The sequence below is a fragment of the Symphalangus syndactylus genome, chromosome 16 (assembly GCF_028878055.3).
Source record: "Symphalangus syndactylus isolate Jambi chromosome 16, NHGRI_mSymSyn1-v2.1_pri, whole genome shotgun sequence".
Taxonomy (NCBI): Eukaryota; Metazoa; Chordata; class Mammalia; order Primates; family Hylobatidae; genus Symphalangus; species Symphalangus syndactylus.
In genome coordinates this window covers 46,422,619-46,448,679 of record NC_072438.2, presented here as the reverse complement: position 1 = coordinate 46,448,679, position 26,061 = coordinate 46,422,619, and the positions used below count along the sequence as shown (strand labels likewise).

At 40.3% G+C, this 26,061-nt stretch overlaps 1 protein-coding gene across 6 annotated transcripts in view; it reads right to left on the bottom strand.

Annotated features, from left to right (window-relative positions):
• UBE2K (ubiquitin conjugating enzyme E2 K) overlaps positions 1-26,061 on the bottom strand; it is an 88,607-nt gene that overhangs the window by 30,348 nt on the left and 32,198 nt on the right. For 3 of the 6 annotated variants that reach the window (XM_055246467.2, XM_055246468.2, XM_055246471.2), the window contains exons 2-3: positions 17,040-17,133; positions 10,068-10,126 (exon numbers count right to left, since the gene is read on the bottom strand). The exons of 1 other annotated variant lie outside the window; for it this stretch is intronic. In XM_055246467.2, the coding sequence (XP_055102442.1) occupies positions 10,068-10,126; positions 17,040-17,133 (153 nt within the window). The remainder of the gene's footprint in view (positions 1-10,067; positions 10,127-17,039; positions 17,134-26,061) is intronic. 2 more of the 6 variants (XM_063619855.1, XM_063619854.1) reach the window with 1 other exon arrangement.

The following is a 26,061-nucleotide window of genomic DNA, read 5'->3' as shown; positions in this document are numbered from 1 at the left end:
ACTTCCCAGACTCAGGTGATCCATCTTAAAAGTAGCTGTGACTATAGGGACACACCACCACACCCAGCTAATTCTTTTATTTCTAATAGTGTTGGGGGTTTCACCATATTATCCAGGCTGGTCTTGAACTCCTGGGCTTAAGAGATCTGCCTGTCGTAGGCTCCCAAAGTACTAGGATTACAGGCGTGAGCCACTGAGCCCACATCAAACATTGCTTTATGAGAGATATAACCAACACATTTCACATCTTAATACACGTTGAGTATTTCTTTTTCTTTCTTTCTGTTTTTTGGAGACAGGGTCTCACTCCTGTCGCCCAGGCTGGAGTGGAGTGGTGCGATCATGGCTCACTGCAGTCCTAACCTTCTGGGCTCAGGCAATCCTCCTCTCTCGGCCTCCCAAACTGCTGGGATTACAGGCATGAGTGAGCCACAGTGCTTGGCCCATGCTGAGTATTTCTTACCTGAAAATCTGAAATCCAAAATGCTCCAATGAGCATTTTCTTTGAGTGACATGTAAACACTCAAAAAGTTTCAGATTTTGGAGCATTTCGAATCTCGGATTTTTGAATTTTGAATGATCAATCTCTATTTACTATTCATTGAGTTCAATTCATAAACAAGCATATGCCATAATGTCAGTAACTCAAGGAATTCACAGCATTTTATAACTTTAAAACAATGTGGTGGCTGGGTGCGGTGGCTCACGCCTATGATCCCAGCACTTTGGGAGGGCGAGGCAGGCGGATCACAAGATTGAGACCATCCTGGCTAACACAGTGAAACCCTGTCTCTACTAAAAATACAAAAAATTAGCTGGGCGTGATGGCAGGCACCTGTAGTCCCAGCTACTGTAGTCCCAACTACTCGGATGGCTGAGGCAGGAGAATGGCGTAAACCCAGGAGACAGAGCTCACAGTGGGCTGAGATCGCGCCACTGCACTCCAGCCTGGCGGACAGAGCGAGACTCCGTCTCAAAAACAAAACAAAACAAAACAAACATACAAAAAAAACCCCATGTGGTTTAGTATTTTCAACAAGATTAGAAAACATAATTTAAAAACACTATTGAAGATGTCAGAAGGATTACGGTTTAGTCAAGTGAGCTGAAGATATGTGAAGTGTATCTTGCCTTTTGTTTTAATCATATTTTTTTACTTTTATTGAGACAGAGTCTCACTTGGTTGCCTGGGCTGGCGTGCAGTGGTGCAATCTCGGCTCACTGCAACCTCTGCCTCCCGGGCCGAAGTGATTCTCCCGCCTCAGCCTCCCCAGTAGCTGGGACTACATGTGTGCGCCACCACACCTGACTAATTTTTGTATTTTTTAGTAGTGACAGAGTTTCACCATGTTGGCCAGGCTGGTCTGGAACTCCCAAGTGATCCGCCCACCTCAGCCTCCCAAAATGCTAGGATTACAGGCATGAGCCACTGCACCTGGCCTTTTCTATTTATTTTTGAGACAGGGTCTTACTCTGTCACCTTGGCTGAAGTGCAGTGGTGCAATCTCCGCTTACTGCATCCTCGAGCTCCTGAGCTCAAACAATTCTTCTGCCTCAGCCTCCTGAGTAGTTGGGACTACAGGCGTGCGCCATCACCCCCGGCTAATTTTCTTATTTTTTGTGGACACAAGAACAGGGTTTCACTAAGCTGCCTAGGCTTTTCTCGAACTCTTAGGCTCAAGTGATCCACCCGTCTCAGCCTCCCACAGTGCTAGGATTACAGGTGTGAGCAAAAAGCAGGATATGGTGTTCAGCATTGCTTTTTAAAGAAGGGTCTTCTATACAGAATTCTCTGTAGATACATAGGAAAAAAGTCAAGACCCAATTAAATTACTGAACTAATTCTTACTTTGTACTATAATCTATAGTCAGAAATAAATAATTTTGAATTTGGGCCGGGAATGGTGGCTCATGTCTATAAACCTAGCAGTCTGGGAAGCCAAGGCAGGTGGGTTGCTTAAGCTCACAAATTCGAGACCAGCCTGGGCAACATGGTGAGACCCCGTCCCTATTTGAAAAAAAAAGAAAAGAAAAGAAAAAATAATTTTGAATTTGCAGATGATCCAATAAAGAATTTAATCTTCAGGGGCCAGGCGTGGTGGCTCATACCTGTAATCCCAACACTTCAGGAGGCCGAGGTGGGTGAAATCACTTGGACCCAGGAGTTCGAGAGCAGCCTGGGCAACAAAGTGAAACCTCATCTCTACAAAATACAAAAAAATTAGTCAGGCATGGTGGGGTATGCCTGTAGTCCCAGCTACTCGAAGGCTGAGGTGAGAGGATCGCTTGAGCCCAGGAGACAGAGGTTGCAGTGAGCCATGATCATGCCACTGTACCCCAGCCTGGGCAACAGAGCAAGACCCTGTCTCAAAAAATAAAATAAAATAAAAATTTTGTAAAAAAAAAAAAAAAAAAAAAGAATTTAATCTTCAAGATTATCTCCATGGCCCAGCACAGTGAATCAAGCACGTAATCTCAACAATTTGGGAGGCCAAGGTGGGAAGACTGTTTGAGCTATGAGTTTGAGATCAGCCTGGACAATGTAGCAAGACCCTGTATCTATTAAGAAAATAATAATAATGTCTCCTTATTTTTATATACAAAACTAGTACTAGCATTGTCTGGGAACTTCAGAACACTCACTAGCTTTGGGAAGCACTCAATGAACAAAAACAGAAATCTGAACACTATGTAACAACAGATACTAAATGTTCCCAGACAGAAACAAAGGAAACTATTCTTAAATTATCAATATTGGCATCGCATCAACGGTTCTTATCTCCTCCTACAGGATGCATTGTAAATTTCATTCACTCTTTAGTTTAACAAACACTTCAGCTCCCACTTCATGGTAGGTGTGAGTTGATATTTCCATCTGTAACTTCCAGTTTCAAGACCTGAAGATATGTGAAGTGTGTTTCTTGCTTTTTTTTTTTTTTTGAGATGGAGTCTCACTCTGTCATCCAGGCTGGAGTGCAGTGGTGCGATCTCAGCTTACTGCAACCTCTGCCTCCTGGGTTCAAGCGATTCTCTTGCCTCAGCCTTCTGAGTAGCTGGGATTACAGGCACGCCCACTACACCTGGCTAATTATTTTTAGTAGAGATGGGGTTTCACCATGTTGGCCAGGCTAGTCTTGAACTCCTGACCTCTGGTGATCCACCCACCTCGACCTCCCAAAGTCCTGGGATTACAGGTGTGAGCCACCGCGCCTGGCCGTATCTTGTTTTTTATTTTATTTATTTATTTTTGAGACAGGGTCTCAAAACATATTATATTATTAAGCCAGCTTTAACTCCCTTATCATACAAAAGAAAATGCTATTTTGAATATGCATGTACAGATGAGCATATGCTCATTAAAGATTATTAGCATTGGTATGTATATACAACTTAACATGTAAAAAGTATGTTGATAACACCAAAGAAAAAGAGCAAAATTCACAACTTAATTTCTTTTTTTTTTTGAGACAGTCTTACTCCGTTGTCCAGGCTGCAGTGCAGTGGCATGATCTCGGCTCACTGCAACCTCTGCCTGCCAGGTTCAAGCAATTCTTGTGCCTCAGTCTCCTGAGTAGCTGGGACTACAGGCGCATGCCACCATACCAGACTAGTATTTTTTGTTTTGTTTTTTGGCATTTTTATTAGAGACAGGTTTTTGCCATTTGGTCATGAACTTCTGAGCTCAAGCCATCTACCTGCCCCCCGCCCCGCCTCCCTAAGTGCTGGGATTACAGGCAAGGAAACCACCACATCCGGCCTACAACTTAATCTCTATTCGAGCAGGATACACCATTGGACTATATTTTTACTAATTATTTTTTCACTAACACAATATACATTGCAATTTAATGCTAGAAATCATATTGGTTGTATGCATTTAATCAAATTCCTTCTACACTATTATCACCTGATTCAAAGATATATTTTCTCTGTTTTAGAAGTAAGCCTACTCTTCCAGTCAATAATTTATTGCATAATAATAAACAAAATATTCTGTGACCATGGTAAGACAAATGTGAATTTTTCATCTTTTCTCAAATTTTAGCTGCATAGTAGTAATGAGAATATAACCAGCTACCTTGATAATTTTACCTCATAAGACTTAAAATTAAGCCTGAGTCCAAACACATGTGAACGCACAATTCAGCAAGAAATTTACATAAATATTCCCCATTCTTCTCATTTTATTTACCAATCAGTAAAAATTCAAATCAACATAGTATACATCTAGAACATATTTATCATGTTCATTAACATTTACTGCAAGAGCGTAATGCCACAAGTGGGGTATATAACATATTTATTTTCTTGTTTGTTCTTTATTTAAAAAAATGTTTATTTCATATACACCATATTTAAAGAACACTAAACTGCAACTATGACTAATTGGTTGAAGTCACAGTAATACAAATTGGGGTTGAACCTAAGAAGATGTTTCTAAATGTCAAAGCTACCTCCAAACGGAACAGCTACAATTAGAGATGTAGAGGCTTTTCTTTTTCTTTTTTTTTTTTTTTTTTTTTTGTGACTAGAGACAGGGCCTTGCTATGCTGTCCAGGCTGAACTCAAACTCCCGAGCTCAAACGCTTCTCCTGCCTTGACTTCCTAAAGTGCTGGGATTATAGGCATGAGCCACCATGCCTGGCCAGGTAATAGTGGCCTCAACAGCAAGATGAGGTAGTAGCAAAAACATCAGACATACTTCAGTTACTATGTTTTAAGTCTATTTTTCTCACTTTAATAAAACAGGAGAGTGGATGTGGTGGTTCATGCCTATAATCCCAGCACTTTGGGAGGCCAAAGTGGAGGGATCACTTGAGCCCAGGAGTTAAAGGCTGCACTAAACTATGACTATGCATGCCACTAAACTTCAGACTGAGCAACAAAGTAAGACCCTGTCTCTAAAAAATTAAAGTGGGGATGAGGTGGGAGAGATTTAATAAAATATTTATTTCAAAAATTAAATGAAGTTACAGGTTGAAGTGCCTAAAATAGAGCCACAACTATGCAATTACTTTGAAGTTATTATACACTATAAAGCCTACACCTTTACTGAGACATAATTCACCCACTTAATGTGTACAACTTCCTTTTCTTTTCTTTTTTTGAGACGGAGTCTCGCTCTGTTGCCCAGGCTGGAGTGCAATGGCGCAGTCTCGGGTCACTGCAACCTCTGTCTCCCGGGTCAAAGCAATTCTCCTGCCTCAGCCTCCTGAGTAGCTGGGATTACAGGTGCCCGCCACCAAGCCCTGCTAATTTTTGTATTTTTAGTAGAGACGGCATTTCACCATGTTGGCCAGGGTAGTCTCGAACTACTGACCTCAGGTGATCCGCCCACCTCAGCCTCCCAAAGTTCTGGGATTAGAGGGGTGAGCCATCAAGCCCAGCAACGGTACAACTTGCTAACTTTTAGTATATTCACAGACTTGTGCAACTATCACCACAATCTAATTTTTGACTATTTTATCACCTCAAAAAGAAACCCTGGCCAGGCACAGTGGCTCATGCCTGTAATTACAACACTTTGGGAGGCCGAGGCAGGAGGATCACAAGGTCAGGAGATCGAGACCATCCTGGCTAACACGATGAAACCCCGTCTCTACTAAAAATACAAAAAATTAGCCGAGCGTGGTGGTGGGCGCCTGTAGTCCCAGCTACTCGGGAGGCTGAGGCAGGAGAATGGCGTGAACTCAGGAGGCAGAGCTTGCAGTGAGCCAAGATTGTGCCACTGCACTCCAGCCTGGGCGACAGAATGAGACTCTGTCTTAAAAAAAAAAAAAAAAAAAAAGAAAGTGGAAGTCAGTTTTGTTACTAATAGTAATGAAGCCTGTTTTGTTACTAGTTAGTAATGTTACTAATAGTAATTAGTAATGCTATAAGTGAAGTGGAAGTCTGTTTCATTAACTTCAGTTATTCTTTCTTCCTCCAACTCGAAACCCTGTAACCATTGGCAGTTACTTCCTCATTCTTCTATCTCTAAGCCACCACCAAATTCCTTTCTGTCTCTAGTCTCTAGGATTTGCTTTTTCCAATGTTTCATATAAATAATACAATGTGAAGCTTTTGTGTCTGGTTTCTTTCACTTAGCATAATGTTTTCAAGGTTCACCTACGTTATAGCATTTATCAGTACTTCATTCTTTATAACCAAATAGTATTCCATGGTATGGATATACTACATTTTATTTATCCATTCACCAGTTGATGGGCATTTTTGGTTGCTTCCATTTTTTGGCTGTAATGAATAGTGCTGGTATGATATCTGTGTACAAGTTACTGTGTGGATAAACGTTATACCTAGAAGTAGAACTGCTGAGTCACAAGGGAACTCTAAGTTTGCCATTCTGATCAAACTGTTTCCCAAAGAGGCTGCAACATTTTACATTTCCCCCAGCAAGGTATGAGAATATGAATTTACAGAGAAAATTTAAGTGTCAATACTACTGTGTTTTAAAATGTTGTCATAGAGGAAAGCCAACAGACTACTTTGGAAAGGGCCTCCCTCACTTGGGGTGGCAGTCATTGGTTAATGCTATCTAACATTTACCAAGTGCTTACTATGATTCCAGGCACTTGTAACTTACATTTCATCAAATATCAGGCACCATCAACTATTTAACATATCACTGTTTTACATACCCTTATGTGATATGGTTTGGATTTGTGTCCCCACCCAAATTGCATGTCAAGTGGTAATCTCCAGTGTTGGAGGTGGGGCCTGGTGGAAACTGGATCATGGTTTCTCATGGCTTAACGTCATCCCCCTTGGTGCTGTCATCGTGTTAGTGAGTTCTTATGAGATCTAGTTGTTTTCAAGTGTGCGGCATTTCCCCCAACTCTCTCTTGCTCCTCTTCCTGCCATGTAAGACGTGTCTGCTTCCCCTTGGCCTTCTGCCATGATTATAAGTTTCCTCAGGCCTCCCCAGAAGCAGAAGCCACTGTGCTTCCTGCACAGTCTACAGAACCACGAGCCAATTAAACCTCGCCCAGGCTGGAGTGCAATGGCACGATCTCGGCTCACTGCAACGTCTGCCTCTTGGGTTCAAGCCATTCTCCTGCCTCAGCCTCCCAAGTAGCTGGGATTACAGGCATGCGCCACCACGCCTGGCTAATTTTGTATTTTTAGTAGAGAAGGGGTTTCTCCATGTTGGTCAGGCTGGTGTCGAACTCCCAACCTCAGGTGATCTGCCCACCTCAGTCTCCCAAAGTGCTGGGATTACAGGCCTGAGCCACTGCGCCCGGCCTTAAACCTCTCTGCTTTATAAATTACCCAGTCTCAGGTATTTATTTGTAGCAGGGTGAGAACTTACTAACACACCTTGGGAAACAAAAACCTCTGCCAATTAAATTATGACATGCCATCCACCAAAAGATGTATCCGGATTTCACAGATGTTAAAAATGTGGGGAAAAAATGGATCATAGAATTAATGAAATACAGTTCTCTACAACAGATTGACTTCTTTAGTCTTTATAACCCTATGAAAAGATTTTGCAGGTGAGGAACCTGAGGCACAGAGATTACATAAGTAAGATTTGAACTCTGGTTGATTGTTCTTAGATACTCACAGGTTGAGAGATTTTGTCCTTACTTTTTCCTTATCAGGATAAAGGAAGTAGTGCCCAGTGGCTTAACATATGGGCTTATAAGGGCCATATGGAATCTGGGTTCCATTTAACTTCTAAGCCTCAGCTCACTCATTTATTAGGGTGGTTATAAAGACTTTTGGGAAAAGCATATAAAACTCCTAGCACAAAACAAGTGACAGCTGCTACTGTCATTATTTAATAGTAAAAATAAACTTTTATTAATAGTAAACGTATTATTTTACTATGTATAGTAAATAGTATACGTAGAGTAAACAGTAAAATAGAGAACGGCTTCTCTAAGAGCTCTTTTCTTCCTTTCTCTTTATTTCCATGAAAAAAACAAAAAACAAAATAAAACAAAATCCAAGGCTGGGCACAGTGGCTCACGCCTGTAATCCCACAGCATTTTGGGAGGCTGAGGTGGGTGGATCACGAGTTCAGGAGACCGAGACCATCCTGGCTAATATGGTGAAACCCCGTCTCGATTAAAAAATAACACAAAAAATTAGCTGGGCGTAGTGGCAGGCACCTGTAGTCCCAGCTACTTGGGAGGCTGAGGCAGTAGAATGGCGTGAACCCGGGAGGCAGAGCTTGCAGTGAGCTGAGATCGTGCCACTGCACTCCCACCTGGGTGACAGAGCAAGACTCTGTCTCAAAAAAACAAAAAACAAACAAAATCCAAATATCCATCAACAGCTGAATGAGAAAACAAAATATGGTCTATACTTATAATGGAATATTATTCAGCTTTGTTTTCAAAAGAAATTCTGACACATGCTTTAACATGAATGAACCTTGATGACATTGTTAGGTGATATAAGCCAGACACAAAACGACATTTTATGATTCCACTTACATGAGGTTTCTGAATTAATCAAATTCAGAGAAACAGAAACAGCGGTTACCAGAAGCTGGGAGCGGGGAATAATGGGGAGTTATTGTTTAATGGGCACGAAGTTTCAGTTTGGGAAGGTGAGAAAGTTCTATAGACAAATAATGGTAAAGGTTAAACAACAAGGTAAATACACTGCCACTGAACTGTACACATAAAAATGATTACAATGGTAAATTTTATGTCATGTATATTTTATCATAATAAAAAAAATCGACCAGGCTTATCAGAAAATAGATGTACATAAACAATAGACTAATAGGCAGCCCATAATGCTAAGTGAGCCAAAATCACCCTGGAACTTCCATTATCATATCTATTCTTAAACTGGAACAACCAATAGGTTGAATGAACAAATTCTAGAACATTCTGAGTGACTGCTATCATATGCTCAAGGGACACTATACTATTGGGAACTACTGATAATATATAGGTAAGACATGGTCCTTGACTCAGGAGCATAAAAGCTAGAAAAAGATACATATCCAAAATAAAACATGAGTTGGACGTATATTTGTGCTGCTACTATATAAATTGTATAAAATGCTATTGAGAGAGGAGAGGGAGAAACATTTGATGAACTCAGCTTAATGAAGAAAGTGATACTTGGGCCTCATAGAAAACTAGAATTTTAAATAATAGGGACAAAGATTTAAGCGAAACTGATAGAAAGCTGTGGAAGAATAAGCATCATCTACAAATAAACAATCTAAGATGGAAAATGAGACCCACATTGTGGGTGGAAGTGGTAGAAGATTAGAGTGGGAAACAAGATTGGGGTCAGGTTCTAGGAGGTTTCAAGTGCCAAGCCATGGAGTTTAGACTTTATTCAGGGAAAGAAAAGCAGCATGATCAAAACTGCACTCTACGAAGATTTCTAGACCAACAGTGCAGAGAATGAGTAGAAATGGAAAAGATGGACGGGTGATTAAATAATAGATAAAATAGGGAATAAAGTTGAATGCCTAAAGTGCTGATGACAGTAAAAGCAGAGACATAATGAAGTGGTTCAATCCAAAAATAATCCATAATGGAAGTGGGTCCCCCGGTTATACATGATCTTAGGGTATTCCATCCTCCCTTTCAACATTTATCACAGTTGCAATTCCATGCTCAGTTTTTTCCCCCACTATAATCTGAGCTCTATGAAAGCAGGAACAGTATAAGTCTTAGTTACTGCTATATTTCTTGGCACAAAGTACTCAAATAATAACTGAATGTAGAAGGTACTCTCCTAAAACACATACTTCTTTGAGTCAAGTAAGAACCTCTGTCTATGTGTAAAGGGGCTCTCTAAATTTGGGGACACTACCATGTATTTCTAGATCTAGTATATGAGCCATTGTCAGATGTACATCCTATTCTAGTTTTGAGCCATTACTGGCTGCCTTTGGATAAGTTTGCTTTTCATTCTAATTTCAGAAGCAAGCCATCTGCCATTACCTAAAATCCTGTCCTCATCAAGTTTACACAGTAAACAACTCATAAAGCTGTGACTTTAATAAGCCCTAAAATATATATTAATAAAATGAGGTCAGAAATATAAAATATTTTATAAGTTCATGCACAAAAATAGGCTTACAATACCTTAGGGGGATTAAATGGGTATGTTTCTGGTATTTTTATCTCTAGTTGGTATCTTCCTCCTAAAAAAATGGGGAAAACAGAGTTAAGAATGCTGCTCAATTCAAATATATAAGACAAATATATTGACGAACTTTTCAGAGCAGCTATTTTATATTCGATTATAAAAATTCATTTTAAAATTGAAATCCAGAAAGTAATCAAAAGCACTAGTTTTTAATTTAAAGGTTGTTTAAAGCATACAGAATATCCATTTCATACAACTATATTAGTTTATCAGTGAGTAACTAGGCTAGAGATAAATACATTTAATCCAGACAATGCAATGCCAACATTTCATCAGGACAATTAACTATTAGAGTTCTAATCTCCCACTGTGTCCTCTAATCCATCCTGTTAAGAATTGCTAAGTAACAACAACAAAAAAAGTGTCAGAAAAAAAAAAGAAGGCGGCAAGGAGGTATAAAAGTACAGATGATACAAAGGACAGAGATTATGCCATAAACAAAATTCCACTTCTAGCTGGTTCTCACAAATGAAATAAGGTCCCAATCTTTTCATTTGTGCCTTAAATCAAACGTCAATACTTATTTGTTAACATTTGTGCAATTACACTGCAATTACTTTTGCACCAGCCTAATAAAAACAAGCTGGGTCCATGGCTAATGCTTGTAATCCCAACACTTTGGGAGGCCAAGGTGAGAGAACTGCTTAAAGCTAGGCCAGGAGTTTGAGTACAGCCTGGTCAATATAGCAAGTCCTTGTCTCTATTTTAATATAAAAAACTTTAAATATATTTTTTATTTTTTAAGCAAAATTCAACAAGAGAGATAGACATAAAGACAAACTATTCCTTTATTTATTTATTTATTTATTTATTTATTTATTTATTTATTTATTTATTTTTTGAGACAGAGTCTCGCTCTGTTGCCCAGGCTGGAGTGCAGTGGCGCGATCTCGGCTCACTTCAAGCTCTACCTCTCGGGTTCACGCCATTCTCCTGCCTCAGCCTCCCAAGTAACTGAGACTACAGGCGCCCAGTACCACGCCCGACTAATTTTTTGTGTTTTTAGTAGAGACGGGGTTTCACCGTGTTAGCCAGGATGGTCTCGATCTCCTGACCTCATGATCCACCCGCCTCGACCTCCCAAAGTGCTGGGATTACAGGCGTGAGCCACTGCGCCCAGCCTATTCTTCTTTTTTATATATCTGAAATTCCCTGTAATAAAAAGTAAAATAAAAAACTGTGTGCTAGGAACATTATCTTCAAAATTCTATACACTCAGCTCTTTAAAAAGTCAAACACGAGACTTTCTTCAGTATATTCTAGTCTCTCTCAAATATATCTCCTCACTCCTCCATTGTTATGAATGGATGACTATGAATCTGAGGAAAAAATAAAACTGGTAATATTTTCTTCAAGCCCTTTTTGTTTCGAATCCTCTCTTTTTTTTTTCCTGAGACAGAGTCTCGTTCTGTTGCCCAGGCTGGAGTGCAATGGCACAATCTTGGCTCACTGCAACCTCCACCTTTCAGGTTCCAGCGATTCTCGTGCCTCAGTCTCCTGAGTAACTGGGATTACAGGTGTCCACCACAATGCCCAGCTAATTTTTGTATTTTTAATAGAGATGGGGTTTCACCATGTTGGTCAGGCTGGTCTTGAACTTCTGGCCTCAGGTGATCTGCCCACCTCAGCCTCCCAAAGTTCTGGGATTACAGGCATAAGCCATTGCACCTAGCCTCTCTTCTTGCTATTTTTTATTTGAGGTGGATTCTCACTCTGTTGCCCAGACTGGAATGCAATGGTGCGATCTTGGCTCACCGCAACCTCCACCTCCCAGTTCCAGCAATTATCCTACCTCAGCCTCCTGGGTAGCTGGGACTACGGGTGTGCGCCACCATGCCCGGCTAATTTTTAAATTTTTTTAAGTAGAGATAGGGGTTTCACCATGCTGGCTAAGCTGGTCTCGAACTCTTGACCTCAAATAATCTACCCGCCTCAGCCTCCCAAAGTAATGGGATTACAGGCATGAGCCGTTACGCCTGGCCGCTAGTTCTTTTTAATAGAATCCCATAGTGATTAATGCATGAGTTGAACTAAATGCCTGAATCACAGAACATATAACAATAATGAAATTTAAAGAAAAGTAGTGGAAAGAAAAAAAAAAAACTGACAGGTAAGAGAAGGGTACCTGAAGAAATTTTGTGTCTATAACTGTCTATACCCAGAATTAGAAATGCCAGCTTCAAATATAGTTATAATAAATTTGGCTTCAGCACTACATAGGCTTTTCTTTTTCCTTCCTAAGAATTATTTTTTTTTCTGACTAAACTCCAGATTAAACCATCTCTATAACCCATCATACAAAGTTCTTTGTTAATGGCCAAAATAATCTCTTAGGAGCAGTGTGAGGGCCGAGAGATATTATATAAATAATGCTGGACTCGAGAGTCTCTAAAATCTTATTTCTATCCCTTATGTTACATGCTCTGACAACTTTCAATATATGACCACTTAGCATTAATCATAGCATTATTTGATCAGGGTAATACAACTAAGGAATCTTTATGATAACTATATTATTCATATTATAATAGTTTTTACTTTAAAACATTAACTTCTTGAATAGCTTTTAATATTAAAAATTAACAATCTTAAATTTAACTTGACCCAAAGAGGAGATCAGGAAGGAATGAGAATTTTTAAGCTGTCAACAACGATTCCATAAACCTAAAATAAATTTTAGGAAGAAAAGCTCAAGACACTGTTCCTTTGTCACTGAATTATTAAGGCAAAAGAAGTGAAGAAAATTGAGTTAAGTAACATCCACAATATGGCATTTTCCCATGAGTATTCCACTTCACAATCTGATTCTTTAAATACTATAAAAACAACTGCCTCATTACTTAATAATGGTTATAAATAGCTTAACATCCCACATGTAAACTTTTGCCTTAGCATTTAAGTTTAGATTTTTAAAAACTCAAAAAACTGCTACATCCTTGCAATAAACATTTAACCTATCATCACATTTAAAAGAAAAAGCATTAAAGTTTATGCCCTTGAATGGTACTTTTCCTTAACAAAATGAACTTCTCTCAACAGTTTTACATAAAATAACAGAATTCAAGTTACTCTACCTCAAATATATAACAAAAAGCATATTAAATCTAATCTTTTCAAAATATTCATTTAGCAGCAGCAGCAGCAGAAATAAGCACTTTTTTTTTTTTGAGACGCAGTCTCCCTCTGTCGCCCAGGCTGGAGTGCAGTGGTGCGATCTCAGCTCACTGCAACCTCCGTCTGGTGGGTTCAAGGGATTCTCCTGCCTCAGCCTCCTGAGTAGCTGGGATTATAGGCGCACGCCACCGCACCCAGCTAATTTTTGTATTTTTAGTAGAGATGGAGTTTCACCACGTTGGTCAGGCTGGTCTTGAACTCCTGACCTCGTGATCCACCTGCTTCAGCCTCCCAAAGTACTGGGATTACAGGCATCAGCCACCCTGCCCGGGCAGATATAAGCACTTTTAAATGACCAAACTTTTGGTCCCATTCTCGGTATTGGGAAAAAGAAAAGAAAAAAAAAATACCAAACTTGTTTCTAACCAATAAAGAATATATCTTTTTTTTTTTTTTGAGACGGAGTCTTGCTCTGTTGCCCAGGCTTAAGTGCAGTGGCACAATCTTGGCTCGCTGCAAGCTCCGCCTCCCAGGTTCACGCCATTCTCCCGCCTCAGCCTCCCGAGTAGCTGGGACTATAGGCGCCTGCCACCTCGCCCTGCTAATTTTTTTGTATTTTTAGTAGAGACGGGGTTTCACCGTGTTAGCCAGGATGGTCTCGATCTCCTGACCTAGTGATCTGCCCGCCCCGGCCTCCCAAAGTACTGGGATTACAGGTGTGAGCCACCGCACCCGGCCATAAAAATATATCTTAATGTATCTTTTTTTTTTTTTTTTTGAGACGGAGTCTCGCTGTTGCCCAGGCTGGAGTACAGTGGCGCGATCTCGGCTCACTGTAGGCTCTGCCCCTCGGGGTTCACGCCATTCTCCTTCCTCAGCCTCCCGAGTAGCTGGGACCACAGGCACCTCGCCCGGCTAATTAATGTATCTTAATATATCGTAATGTATGTAAGTATACATTATCCAATTTTAAAAAATTAATCTACCTATTAAATATTGCTTCTATCTAATTTGGATCAGGAAGTGCCTTGTTTATAAAAATCAATTAAAAAATTTAAAATTTTGCTGGCAGACCTCTAGAATAATGTCATTGCCCTCCTCTCTTCCAAAAATACTTCAAAACAACTTTAAAAAAAATTCAAGAATAACTATAAGGTCTGACTTCAAGAAGCAGCTAGTATATTACTATATAAAAACATCTGCTATTAGGACAAGCACCTGATTTTTGTAAGATAACTAAAGGTCTCCTCTACATTTAATGATTGCAAAAAGGACTAAATGAAACAGCATCCATGAAAACGGCCAGACCAAGCCAAGCAGATAGGAAGCACTTGATAAACAGCATAAAAAATTAAATATCTAGAAATGGCTCGTATGAACTATAAAACAAAAAATAAAATTTTATCACTTAAGAATTGGTACAAGTTTGGGCACAATGGCTCATGCCTAGAATCCCAAGACTTTGGGACACCAAGGCAAGAGGATTGTTTGAGGCCAAGGGTTTGAGACCAGCCTCGGTAACTTGGCAAGATGCCATCTCTCCAATAAAGAAAGGAAAAATGGGCTGGGTGCGGTGGCTTACGCCTGTAATCCCAGCACTTTGGGAAGCCAAGGTGGGCAGATCACAAGGTCAGGAGTTCAAGACAAGCCTGGCCAATATGGTGAAACCCCGCCTCTACTAAAAATACAAAAATTAGCCGGGCATGGTGGCGGGCGCCTGTAGTACCAGCTACTTGGGAGGCTGAGGCAGGAGAATTGCTTGAACCCACGAGGCGGAGTTTGCAGTGAGCCAAGATCGCACCACTGTACTCCAGCCTGAGAGACAGAGCAAGACTCTGTCTCAAAAAAAAAAAAAAAAGAAAAAGAAAAAATGAATAAACAGAATTGGTATAATATGCTAAAGACATTCTAGGGTCTTAAAAAATCTGGATTAAAAACAAGAACATATTCAAGAATATTAGATTTTTCAAAAGTGTTTTGGGTAGCCGGGCACGGTGGCTCATGCCTGTAACCCCAGCACTTTGGGAGGCTGAGGCTGGCGAATCACGAGGTCAGGAGATCGAGACCACCCCGGCTAACATGGTGAAACACCGTCTCTACTAAAAAAATACAAAACAATTAGCCGGACATGGTGGCGGGCGCCTGTAGTCCCAGCTACTTGGGAGGCTGAGGCAGAATGGCATGAATCCAGGAGGCGGAGCTTGCAGTGAGCCGAGATCATGCCACTGCACTCCAGCCTGGACAACAGAGTGAGACTCCATCTCAAAAAAAAAAAAAAAAGGTGTTTTGGGTAACTGTTCATTACAGAATTATAGAACCACTCGAAAGTATTTAGCTGGTGGCCGGGATTGGTGGCTCACGCCTGTAATCCTAACACTTTGGGGGGCCAAGGCAGGCGGATCACCTGAGGTCAGAAGTTCAAGACCAGCCTGGCCATTATTGTGAAACCCCACCTCTACTAAAAATACAAAAATTAGCCGGCATGGTGGTGCGCCTGTAATCGCAGCTACTCAGGAGGCTAAGGCAGGAGAATCACTTGATTCTGGGAGGCAGAGGATACAGAGAGCCAAGATTTCACCACTGCACTCCAGGCTGGGTGACAGAGACACTCAGTCTCAAAAAACAAACAAATAAAAAATGAACAACAAAAAACACACACAAAGTATTTAACTGGATATGGTGGCATGCACCTGTAGTACTAGCTACTGAGGAAGCTGGAGGATTACTTGAGCCTAGGAATTCAAATTTATAACGAGCTATGACCATGCCACTGCTCTCCAGCCTGGGTAACAGTAAAACTTTGCATATAAAAAAATAGATAAAACAAAATAGACATCACCACCCATGACTTAATAATTCCAATATTAAGTCAATTCTGATTTACATAAAGTGATTAAAAGCACAGGCTTTGAAGGCAAAGGCTATCAGTTGTGCTACTTAGATGGTTGACCTTAGACAAGTTACTTCTCTGAACTTGTTTCTTCATCTATGAAACAGCAATCGTTGTATTTACCTAATAAGATTTGCTGAAAGGATTAAATGAGAAAATACATGTAAAGATTGTATAATTAGGGTTACCATATGTTCTATGTTTTCTAATAAATATTTGAACAGTTATTAATGCAAGAGCCTTGGTTATATGCTATATAACCTAAATTTACAATAATATTAATTAATGAAGACTCATCTAATAAGAAAGTAAAATGCTATAAGGTTTATTGCTGTATCTTACCACCCAATTCCATGGTCTAAAGTAGCTACAGACTTAATTTGTGAACACCAAGTTCAGCAAAGCCACCTCCTTTCTATGTCTTGAAATCATCACTAAAAGCTTTCCTGAATAAAGAAAATAAACATTTGGACTACAGCCTGTATGAAGACATATGAGTGAATGAAATGCTAAATGACAGAAAGAAGAACTTTAAAAACAAAAGCAACATTTTACCAGTGAGACATTTAAGGCAAGGTTTGTTTTAGATACCATATGAAGGGTAACTGAGTGTCTACAGTCCATATAATTTAGAGGTTTACCATGCCAGATCTTTTATTCTATTAAATTCTAACCTATAATACCTGTAACAAAGCTCTGCTAAAACTGTTTTATGGAAAGAAAAAAATTAGCTAAAATTCAGTAAGAAATACCAGTCTATATTCAGTATCTTTTAAATTGCTGTTTATCTAAACCAAATGCAGTTACCCTCCATATAATTTATAGATGTTTAAGATTATTCTGATTAAATGTTTCAGACAAGTTCTAATACGCACAATATTTTGATACAGAAAAAAGTACTTGCCTTCATATGGTGTGTCTGGAGGTCCTGCTATTTCTCCTCTTAATTCTGTAAAATTCTCATCTACAAGATCTACTTTAATTTGATTTTTGCTCGTCTTAAAAATAAACAGAAAATAAATGTTAGTTATGTCAGCAAGAAAAACGCCTAAAGTATTACCTATAAAAAATTTTGAAACCCCCTCTTTCATAAGCTTGATTATCTGCTCTAGGAAAATAAGTCTGGGCTTTTCTAGGACTTAATTAGCCAGTTTTAAGAATATTTAAAACAAACGAATAAATTTTAACTTCAATGTTCTAAATGAAGTAACACCACTTTGAACAACAATACAATGGCTTCTTGACTTTCTAGGAATGTTATTAGAGAAAAATAGTATAAAACCTATTTTATGTTTGCCAATTCCATGCATATCAGGTCCAAAGTGATAAATCTAATCATCCACAGATAAACGCTAAGACATTATATTCTGCACTATAACCCCAGGATACATGGGTTCTGCTTATATAAACAGAAAATTCAGGGTCATTAAAAGCCATTTAGGCCATAAACTCTCACTTGAACTAACCATAACAACTCTAAAAGTTCAGTTTAACTGACTGAAGTAGTACACTATCCACCAGAATGGTGAAAGCTCTAGCTATCTAACAGATTCCTCTTTCCATGAAAAATTCCAGAGGACTAAATGCCTCAAAAGAATCTAAGGCCTTCTTCAATTTGTTTTTCTGCTTAGTTTATTAAAATGGCAACTACCTACTTCCAAAAACCAGATTTCTACTTTAAATTTATCTACATTGACTTATTTTGCACTTTAAACTACTCCAAGTACTTTCCTATCTATAGCATTACTGAGTCTCTTAATCTTATGACAGTCCATTCTCAGAGCCATGATAACCTTAAATGATTCAGAAAACCATCCAGTGGGATTCACATTAACATTCATAAGTGCCTGCCAGCAAATGGGCTCTCCACTTATATTCTCAAACCTATGTTAAAAATACAGTAAATCCTCTTGATTTTTTAAACCAAAATCCCTAAAGAACAAGTTATATCTTCCTTTTTAGATTTTTTTTTTGAGACGGAGTCTTGCTCTTGTTGCCCAGGCTGGAGTGCAATGGCACGATCTTGGCTCACTGCAACCTCCACCTTCTGGTTTCAAGCGACTCTCCTGCTTCAGCCTCCTGAGTAGCTGGGATTACAGGCACCCACTACCATGCTCAGCTAATTTTTGTTATTTTTAGTCGAGACGGGGTTTCGCCATGTTGGCCAGGCTTGTCTCAAACTCCTGACCTCGTGATCCGCCCGCTTTGGCCTCCCAAAGTGCTGGGATTATAGAGGTGAGGCACCGTGCCTGGCCTACATCTTCATTTTTTGGTTAGAATATTGTTACCTGATTGACACAACATATCTACTCTTACGAAACAAAGCCTCACTCGAGATTTCAAAAGTGAAGTTTTTTGCTTTTAGACTGACTTTCTTAAACTTGATTACTAGATGAAACAGTTTAATAATTACTGTCTTTGGCGTCCTCCTCCAACCCAAAAAAAGACACAATTTTTACTCTTTTTCTATGTTAAATATTTTTTAGTACAGAATGTTTAGTTCATAAACAATACAGGACTTAAAGCCCAAATTTTTCAAAGTTCACATCACTCCTAATTAATCCTGATTTTAATAAAAACACAGGATTTAAAAACTTACTTTCTAATTAGTACTTTTTTTTTACATTTTTCTGAAAATATTTTTTATCTAAAAACTAAATTTAACTATATGTACAATAAGAAACTACTTCTTATGCCCTAAAAAATCATTAACAACTTTGGTATTTGTGGTAGAGGAGAAAATGTACATTTTAGCAACAATAAAAATACTTTGATGGCCAGGCGCAGTGGCTCATGCCTGTAATCCCAGCCCTTTGGGAGGCCGAGGCGGGCAGATCACGAGGTCAGGAGATCGAGACCATCCTGGCTAACACAGTGAAACCCTGTCTCTACTAGTAAATACAAAAAAATTAGCCGGGTGTGGTGGCAGGCACCTGTAGTCCCAGCTACTTGGGAGGCTGAGGCAGGAGAATGGTGTGAACCCGGGAGGCGGGGCTTGCAGTGAGCCGAGATCGCACCACTGCACTCCAGCCTGGGTGACAGAACAAGACTCCGTCTCAAAAAACCCAAAAATTTAGTTGGGCGTGGTGGTGGACACCTGTAGTCCCAGCTACTCGGGAAGCTGAGGCAGGAGAATCGCTTGAACCCGGGAGGCGGAGGTTGCAGTGAGCCAAGATCGTGCCACTGCACTATGGCCTGGGTGAAAGAGCGAGACTCCATCTCAAAAAAAAAATTGTCTAGTATCTGTGCATAATGTTAAAAAGAAAATTGGAGGCATCCAACTTTCACTGACCAATTTAAGAAGCCAGTGTTAACTTACACACTTACATTTCTCCTCTTAAGGCTTCTTACAGGAATAATCATCTTGCTAATCATCAATGCTTTCAAAGATCTCAATAGCTTTCCACAATCCCCCCTCCAAAAAGTAGTATGCAAATAACCCAAAGATGTTAGGATACTAAAGGATCTGATTAAAGTTTTTTGGGAAAGGAAGAGAGGGAGATTAGAAAAGCTGCGTTTTGGGACTGACCAAATCTCTGGCTAGTAAAATGCTAATTATTCCTTTTCATACCTCTGTCCTTATTTCTGTCTACATCACCCCCAAATTATTATTATTTGTTTAAGACACGGTCTCACTCCCATCACCCTGGCTGGAATGCAGCAGCGTGATCTCAGCTCACTGCACCTCAACTTCCCAAGCTCAGGTGATTCTCCCACCTCGGCCTAACCAGTCGCCGGGACTACAGGTGTGCACCACCATGCCTGGCTAAATTTTTAAATTTTTAGTAGAGAGGGGGTTTTGCCATGTTGCTCAGGCTGGTCTTGAACTCCTGGGCTCAAGTGATCCACCAGCTTTGGCCTCCTGCCTTGGCCTCCAAAAGTGCTGGGATTACAGGTGTGAGCCACCGCGTCCAGCCCCCAAATTATAAGTCAGAAAAAAATTGCTCTTTTTTTACCCTATAGAAAAAACATTATTATTGTATGAAAAAATGTAATAAATAAGCTCAAGAAAATACCATCATCATGATGAATTACATTACAAAAAAGCATTCTGGTCAGGTGCGGTGGCTCGTGCCTGTAATACCAACAGTTTGGGAGGCCAAGGCAGATCACTGAGTCAAGAGTTTGAGGCCAACATGGTGAAACGCTGTCTCTACTAAAAACAGGAAAAATTAGCCGGGCATGGTGGTGTGTGCCCTGTAGTCCCTGCTACTTGGGAGGTTGAGGCATGAGAATCGTTTGAATCCAGGATGTAGAGGTTAGAGTCAGCCGAGATTTCGCCACTGCACTCCAGCTTGGGTAACACAGTAAGACTCTGTCTCAAAAAGCAAAAAACAAAAACAAAAACAAAAAAAAATTCTATAGGGTTTAGAGTAGGGTCTTTATTTGCACATAACTAAAGATAAAAAGAAAACAAAGTTAAGCCAAAAATTTTTCACAGCTCAATTTTCCATCAAGTAACAATTATTCTTTATACCACCACAGTTTAATTCAAACATCCAGTTATTTCACAACCGAAAACTCCAATCCCACTGCTCCCACAAGCGAACTTAAAGTCTTACTTTAAGAGTCAGGAACTATAAGCAAGACATGGAGAATGGTGAAAGATGACAGTATTACGAAAGTTATGGCCTTTGGAGTAAGACATATGTGTGCTGAATCCTAGTTCTGTCGCTTACTTGTGGTATTCATTCAGGTATACCACTGAACACCTAACTCTCAATTTTATTACTGTAAAATGAGAATACTTTCGACTGGGCGTGGTGGCTCATGCCTGTAATCCCAGCACTTTGGGAGGCTGAGGTGGGTGGATCACGAGGTCAGGAGATCGAGACCATCCCGGTTAACACTGTGTAACCCCGTCTCTACTGAAAATACAAAAATTTAGCTGGGCGTGGCGGCGGGCGCCTGTAGTCCCAGCTGCTCGGGAGGCTGAGGCAGGAGAATGGCGTGAACCCGGGAGGCGGAGCTTGCAGTGAGCCGAGATCGTGCCACTGCACTCCAGCCTGGGCGACGGAGTGAGCCTCTGTTTCAAAAAAAAAAAAAGAATAAAATTTCAGAATTAAGTTTCTTGGATAGAAGTAAGCAGCATAGTTCCCCTTTCCCTAACAACATTAACTATAAAACCTTTAATTTGGCTGGGTGCAGTGGCTCATGACTGTAAATCCCAACACTTTGGGAGGCCAAGGCAGGTGGATCATTTGAGGTCAGGAGTTCGAGACTAGCTTGGCCAACATGGTGAAACCCCATCTCTACTAAAAATACAAAAATTAGCCAGGTGTGGTGACAGGCACCTGTAGTCCCAGCTACTCGGCAGACTGAGGCAGACGAATGGCTTGAACTTGGGAGATGGAGGTTGCAGTGAGCCAAGATTGCACCACTGCATGCAGCCTGGGTGACAGACCAAGATTCTGTCTCAAAAAATAAAAAATAAAAAAAAATTAAAACCCGATTTTATGAAATTAATATCACAGTTCTGTTTCCACAGTCTAAGAAAAAAATGTAGTATCTAAAAATAAATAACAAAATAATGTGTTATTCACTTCAATGACTGCAACAACCAAGACAGCTGAAGTTTTTGGGTGAAATCCTGAAGAATTGTGTTATCACTGTAAATCTTTCATGAGGACAGGTCAAAGATTGCTTTTCTAAACTTTCTTCTCCCAACTCAGCTAAACACACAGCGGGACCTCTGGTAGTCTTTTTTTTTTTTTTTTTTCTGATGTTCCCTGGGGGCTTCAAGGTATTTCTAATGCACAAAAGGAACAGAGATATATAGAAGCTACAGCAGCTAGGCCAGGCAGGGTGTTTCACCCCTGTAATTCCAGCACTTTGGGAGGCCGAAGCAGATGAATCATTTGAGGCAAGAAACTTGAGACCAGCCTGGCCCATATGGCAAAATCCTGTCTCTACTACAAATCCAAAAATTAACTGGGCATGGTAGCACATGTCTGTAATTCCAGCTACTCAGGAGGCTGAGGCATGAGAATTGCTTGAACCCGGGAGGCAGAGGTTGCAGTGAACCAAGATCACACCACTGCACTCCAGCCTGGACTACAAAGCGAGACTCTGTCACCAAAACAAAAAAAAAAGAAGGAAGAAGCTATAGAAGTTAGCAATTTTTAAATCAACTATTTTATTAAGATATACATGAAGCATGCAAAATAGCACATAATGTTAAAGCTAATTTGAATGAGATTAAAAAAACATTATTGTCAACAACCAATAGTGAAGAACTCAAAGCGGTTCTAATCTATTTCCAAGGCCACCTCTCAGTGAAATGATATTGTCATTGTTACCATTATCACTGTAAAAATTCTTTCAAATAATGACTAGGGTCTAGTATATGCTATCCCAAATGTTAGTGAACAAAACCTAAGTCCCTGCCCACTTGGAGCTTACGTTCTAGTGGGAAAAACTAAACACTGGAAGATTTTATCATTTAAGGACTAAATACAAAGTATATTGTTGTTTAACCTTTTTAAAACTTACTAGCTGTGAACAAGTTAATTAACTACTTTGTACTCCAGTTTCATCCTCTGTCAACTAAGGATAAGATAGTTCCTCATAGGGTTCGCTGGTGAATTTAACGAATAAAGTATATAGAACAATGCCTACCACACAGTAAATGCTAAATTTATCACTGTAATATGCTGACTCTTGATAATAATGTTGGGGCAGAAAATTTTAAACCAAAGCAAATACTGTATTTTTTAAAAAGAATAATTAACAATATTAGCCTCACTTCTATTTATTTTTTAAAAAATGCTCTAAAAGGCCGGGCGCGGTGGCTCACGCTTGTAATCCCAGCACTTTGGGAGGCCGAGGCGGGCGGATCACGAGGTCAGGAGATCGAGACCACGGTGAAACCCCGTCTCTACTAAAAATACAAAAAAATTAGCCGGGCGCGGTGGCGGGCACCTGTGGTCCCAGCTACTCGGAGAGGCTGAGGCAGGAGAATGGCGTGAACCCGGGAGACGGAGCTTGCAGTGAGCCGAGATTGCGCCACTGCACTCCAGCCTGGGCGAGAGAGCGAGACTCCGTCTCAAAAAAAAAAAAAAAAAAAAAAATGCTCTAAAATAAAATTTAAATCCAAATCTCAAATAAGACAAATATAATTCTAAATGCCCCCTAAAGTTACAAGTAATTCTCACTGATATAAAGAAATTATTATTTGTTTCCTAGTCAAGCCACAACTGTTTTAGGAGCCCTGCTCATCATGATCATGCATATAGAAGTGAAATTTAGTTCTTCCTAATTTGTTGGAAATAATACTTTAAACGCTTAACAGTTGCCATTATTTTCTCATAATTTAATATAAATGACTTATCTTTCCCCTATTATTCAAAGGTCTAAGAAATAAACATGATTTCTACCTTCTAGGCAGTTAAATTTTTTTTTTATTTTTTAGAGATGGAGTCTTGCTGTGTCGCCCAGCTCACTGCAACCTCTGCTTCCTGGGTTCAAGGAATTCTCCTGCCTCAGCCTCCCAAGTAGCTGGGATTACAGATGCCCACCACCACGCCTGGCTAATTTTTTTGTATTTGTAATACAGACAAGGTTTCCCCATGTTGGCCAGGGTGGTCTCGAACTCCTGACCTCTGGAGATCCACCTGCCTCGGCCTCCCAAAGTGCTGGGATTACAGGTGTGAGCCACTGTGTTTTCTGAAGCTTATGGCACATAACAGTCCCAAAGCAGAAGTGACATGAAAACAAAGGGATTGGGAGAATAATGAAAAACTGAGGCCATGGAGACACATGTATGATCCTTACTAAAAACAAGTTCTAGACTAGCAGTACCCAATACAATATAACGTAAGACACATATGTAAATTTAAAATTTTCTGGTATCCACACTGAAAAGAGTACAAGATGGCCGGGCGCCGTGGCTCATGCCTGTAATCCCAGCACTTTGGAGGCTAAGGCAGGGGGATCACCTGAGGTCAGAAGTTCGAGACCAGCTGAGGCAGGAGAATCACCTGAACCCGGGAGCAGAGGTTGCAGTGAGTTGAGATCGCGCCACTGCACTCTAGCCTGGGCGACAAAGCAAGACTCTGTCTCGAAAATAAAAGATAAAAATAGTACAAGAGACGACATAGTGGCACACTCTTGTAAATCCCAGCTACTTGAAATTCTAAGGCAGGAGAACTGCTTGAACCCGAGAGGCGGAGGTTGCAGTGAGCAGAGATCGCGCCACTGCACTCCACCGGACAACAGAGTGAGACTCTGCCTCAAAAAAAAAAAAAAAAAAAAAAGAAGAAGCTATAGCAGCTAGCAATTATTATTATTTTTTGAGACGGAGTCTCACTCTGTTGCCCAGGCTGGAGTGCAGTAGCGCGATCTTAGCTCACTGCAACCTCCACCTCTTGGGGGTTCAAGCAATTCTTCTGCCTTAGCCTCCTAAGTAGCTGCAATTACAGGCGCCCGCCATCATGCCCGGCTAATTTCTGAATTTTTAGTAGAGATGGGGTTTCACCATGTTGGCCAGGCTGGTCTCGAACTCCTGACCTCAAGTGATCTACCGGCCTCAGCCTCCCAAAGTGCTGGGATTACAGGCGTGAGCCACCACTCCAGGCTGCAGCTAGCATTTTTAAAATCATACCTGCAATCCCAACACTTTGCAGGGCAAAGGAGGGAGGATCACTTGAGCCCAGGAGTTTGAGACCAGCCTGGGCCACATAGTGAAACTCCCATCTCTACAGCATGAAAAAAAAAAAAAAAAAAAACACGTGTGCCTGTAATCCTGGCTATTCAGGAAGCTGAGGTGGGAGAATCACTTGAGCCCAAGAGGTCAAGGGTGCAGTAAGCTATGATTGTGCCACTCCACACCAGCCTGTGTGACAGAGTGAGATACCATCTCTTAAAAAAAAAAGTTAAGTTCTGGACTTCTGTCAAACTTTACTCAATCTACAATGAAGAGTAATTCAAGTCTGAATTGATCAATTCCACGAATATTTACTGAGTACTTGCTATTTGCAAAGCATTATAAGATACTGGTAGTATAATGATCAACTAGAAATTTTCTCTACCCTGTATCAATAGTTATTTCATTCTAAGGTACTGAATAACTAATTATATAATTTTTAAAAGAAGTACAGGATACTATGAAGAACATTTAGCAGACAGAAAATCTAGAAAGTAAGAGGAATCTTCCTTAAGGAAACTAGTTTTAAAAGACTTAACTTTAGGTAAAGCCAGCACGTAAGGCAGAGAGTACACGCTGTGCAAAATAGAGGCAAATGAGGACTTGACAGGTTTAGGAATTGAAATGCCGCCAATGTGACTACAATACAAAGAATGAAAATGATGAAATGAGGCAAGAGAAGTAGTCAAAAGCCAGATTATTCAGGGTCATGAAGAATAATAAAAATTTGAAGTGTTATAACAATCAGATCTGGGTCTTTTAGAGATCACCTGGCTGGAGTAGGGGGAAATGGCTGGAGGGGGATTAGAGAGAATACTTAGGAATCCAGTGAGAGATGCCAATAAAGTCCACTGCAATGAAAAGAAGTAGATGAATTAAGGCAGACAGGAAGTAAAATCTAAAGGACTTAGTTACTAACTAAAAGTGTATGATCTTAGAGGAGGGGATTTTTTGCTGGGTGGATGACAGTATAATAAACAAAGATAAGGAAACAAAGAATTGAGAAGTCAGGGTTTGAGGAGGAGGGGAAAAATCAGTTTGAGACATGTTGGATACAAGGTATCTGTGAAAATCCAAAGAACCAAGTAGGTAAATGAAAATTCAGGTCTCGGGTTCACGAGTGATCTGAAGATACAGTCAGAAAGATAGGAAAGACCGGGCGCCATGGCTCACGCCTGTAATACCAGCACTTTGAGAGGCCAAGGTGGGCGATCATCTAAGGTCAAGAGTTCGAGACTAGTCTGGCCAACGTGGTGAAACCCCGTCTCTACTAAAAATGCAA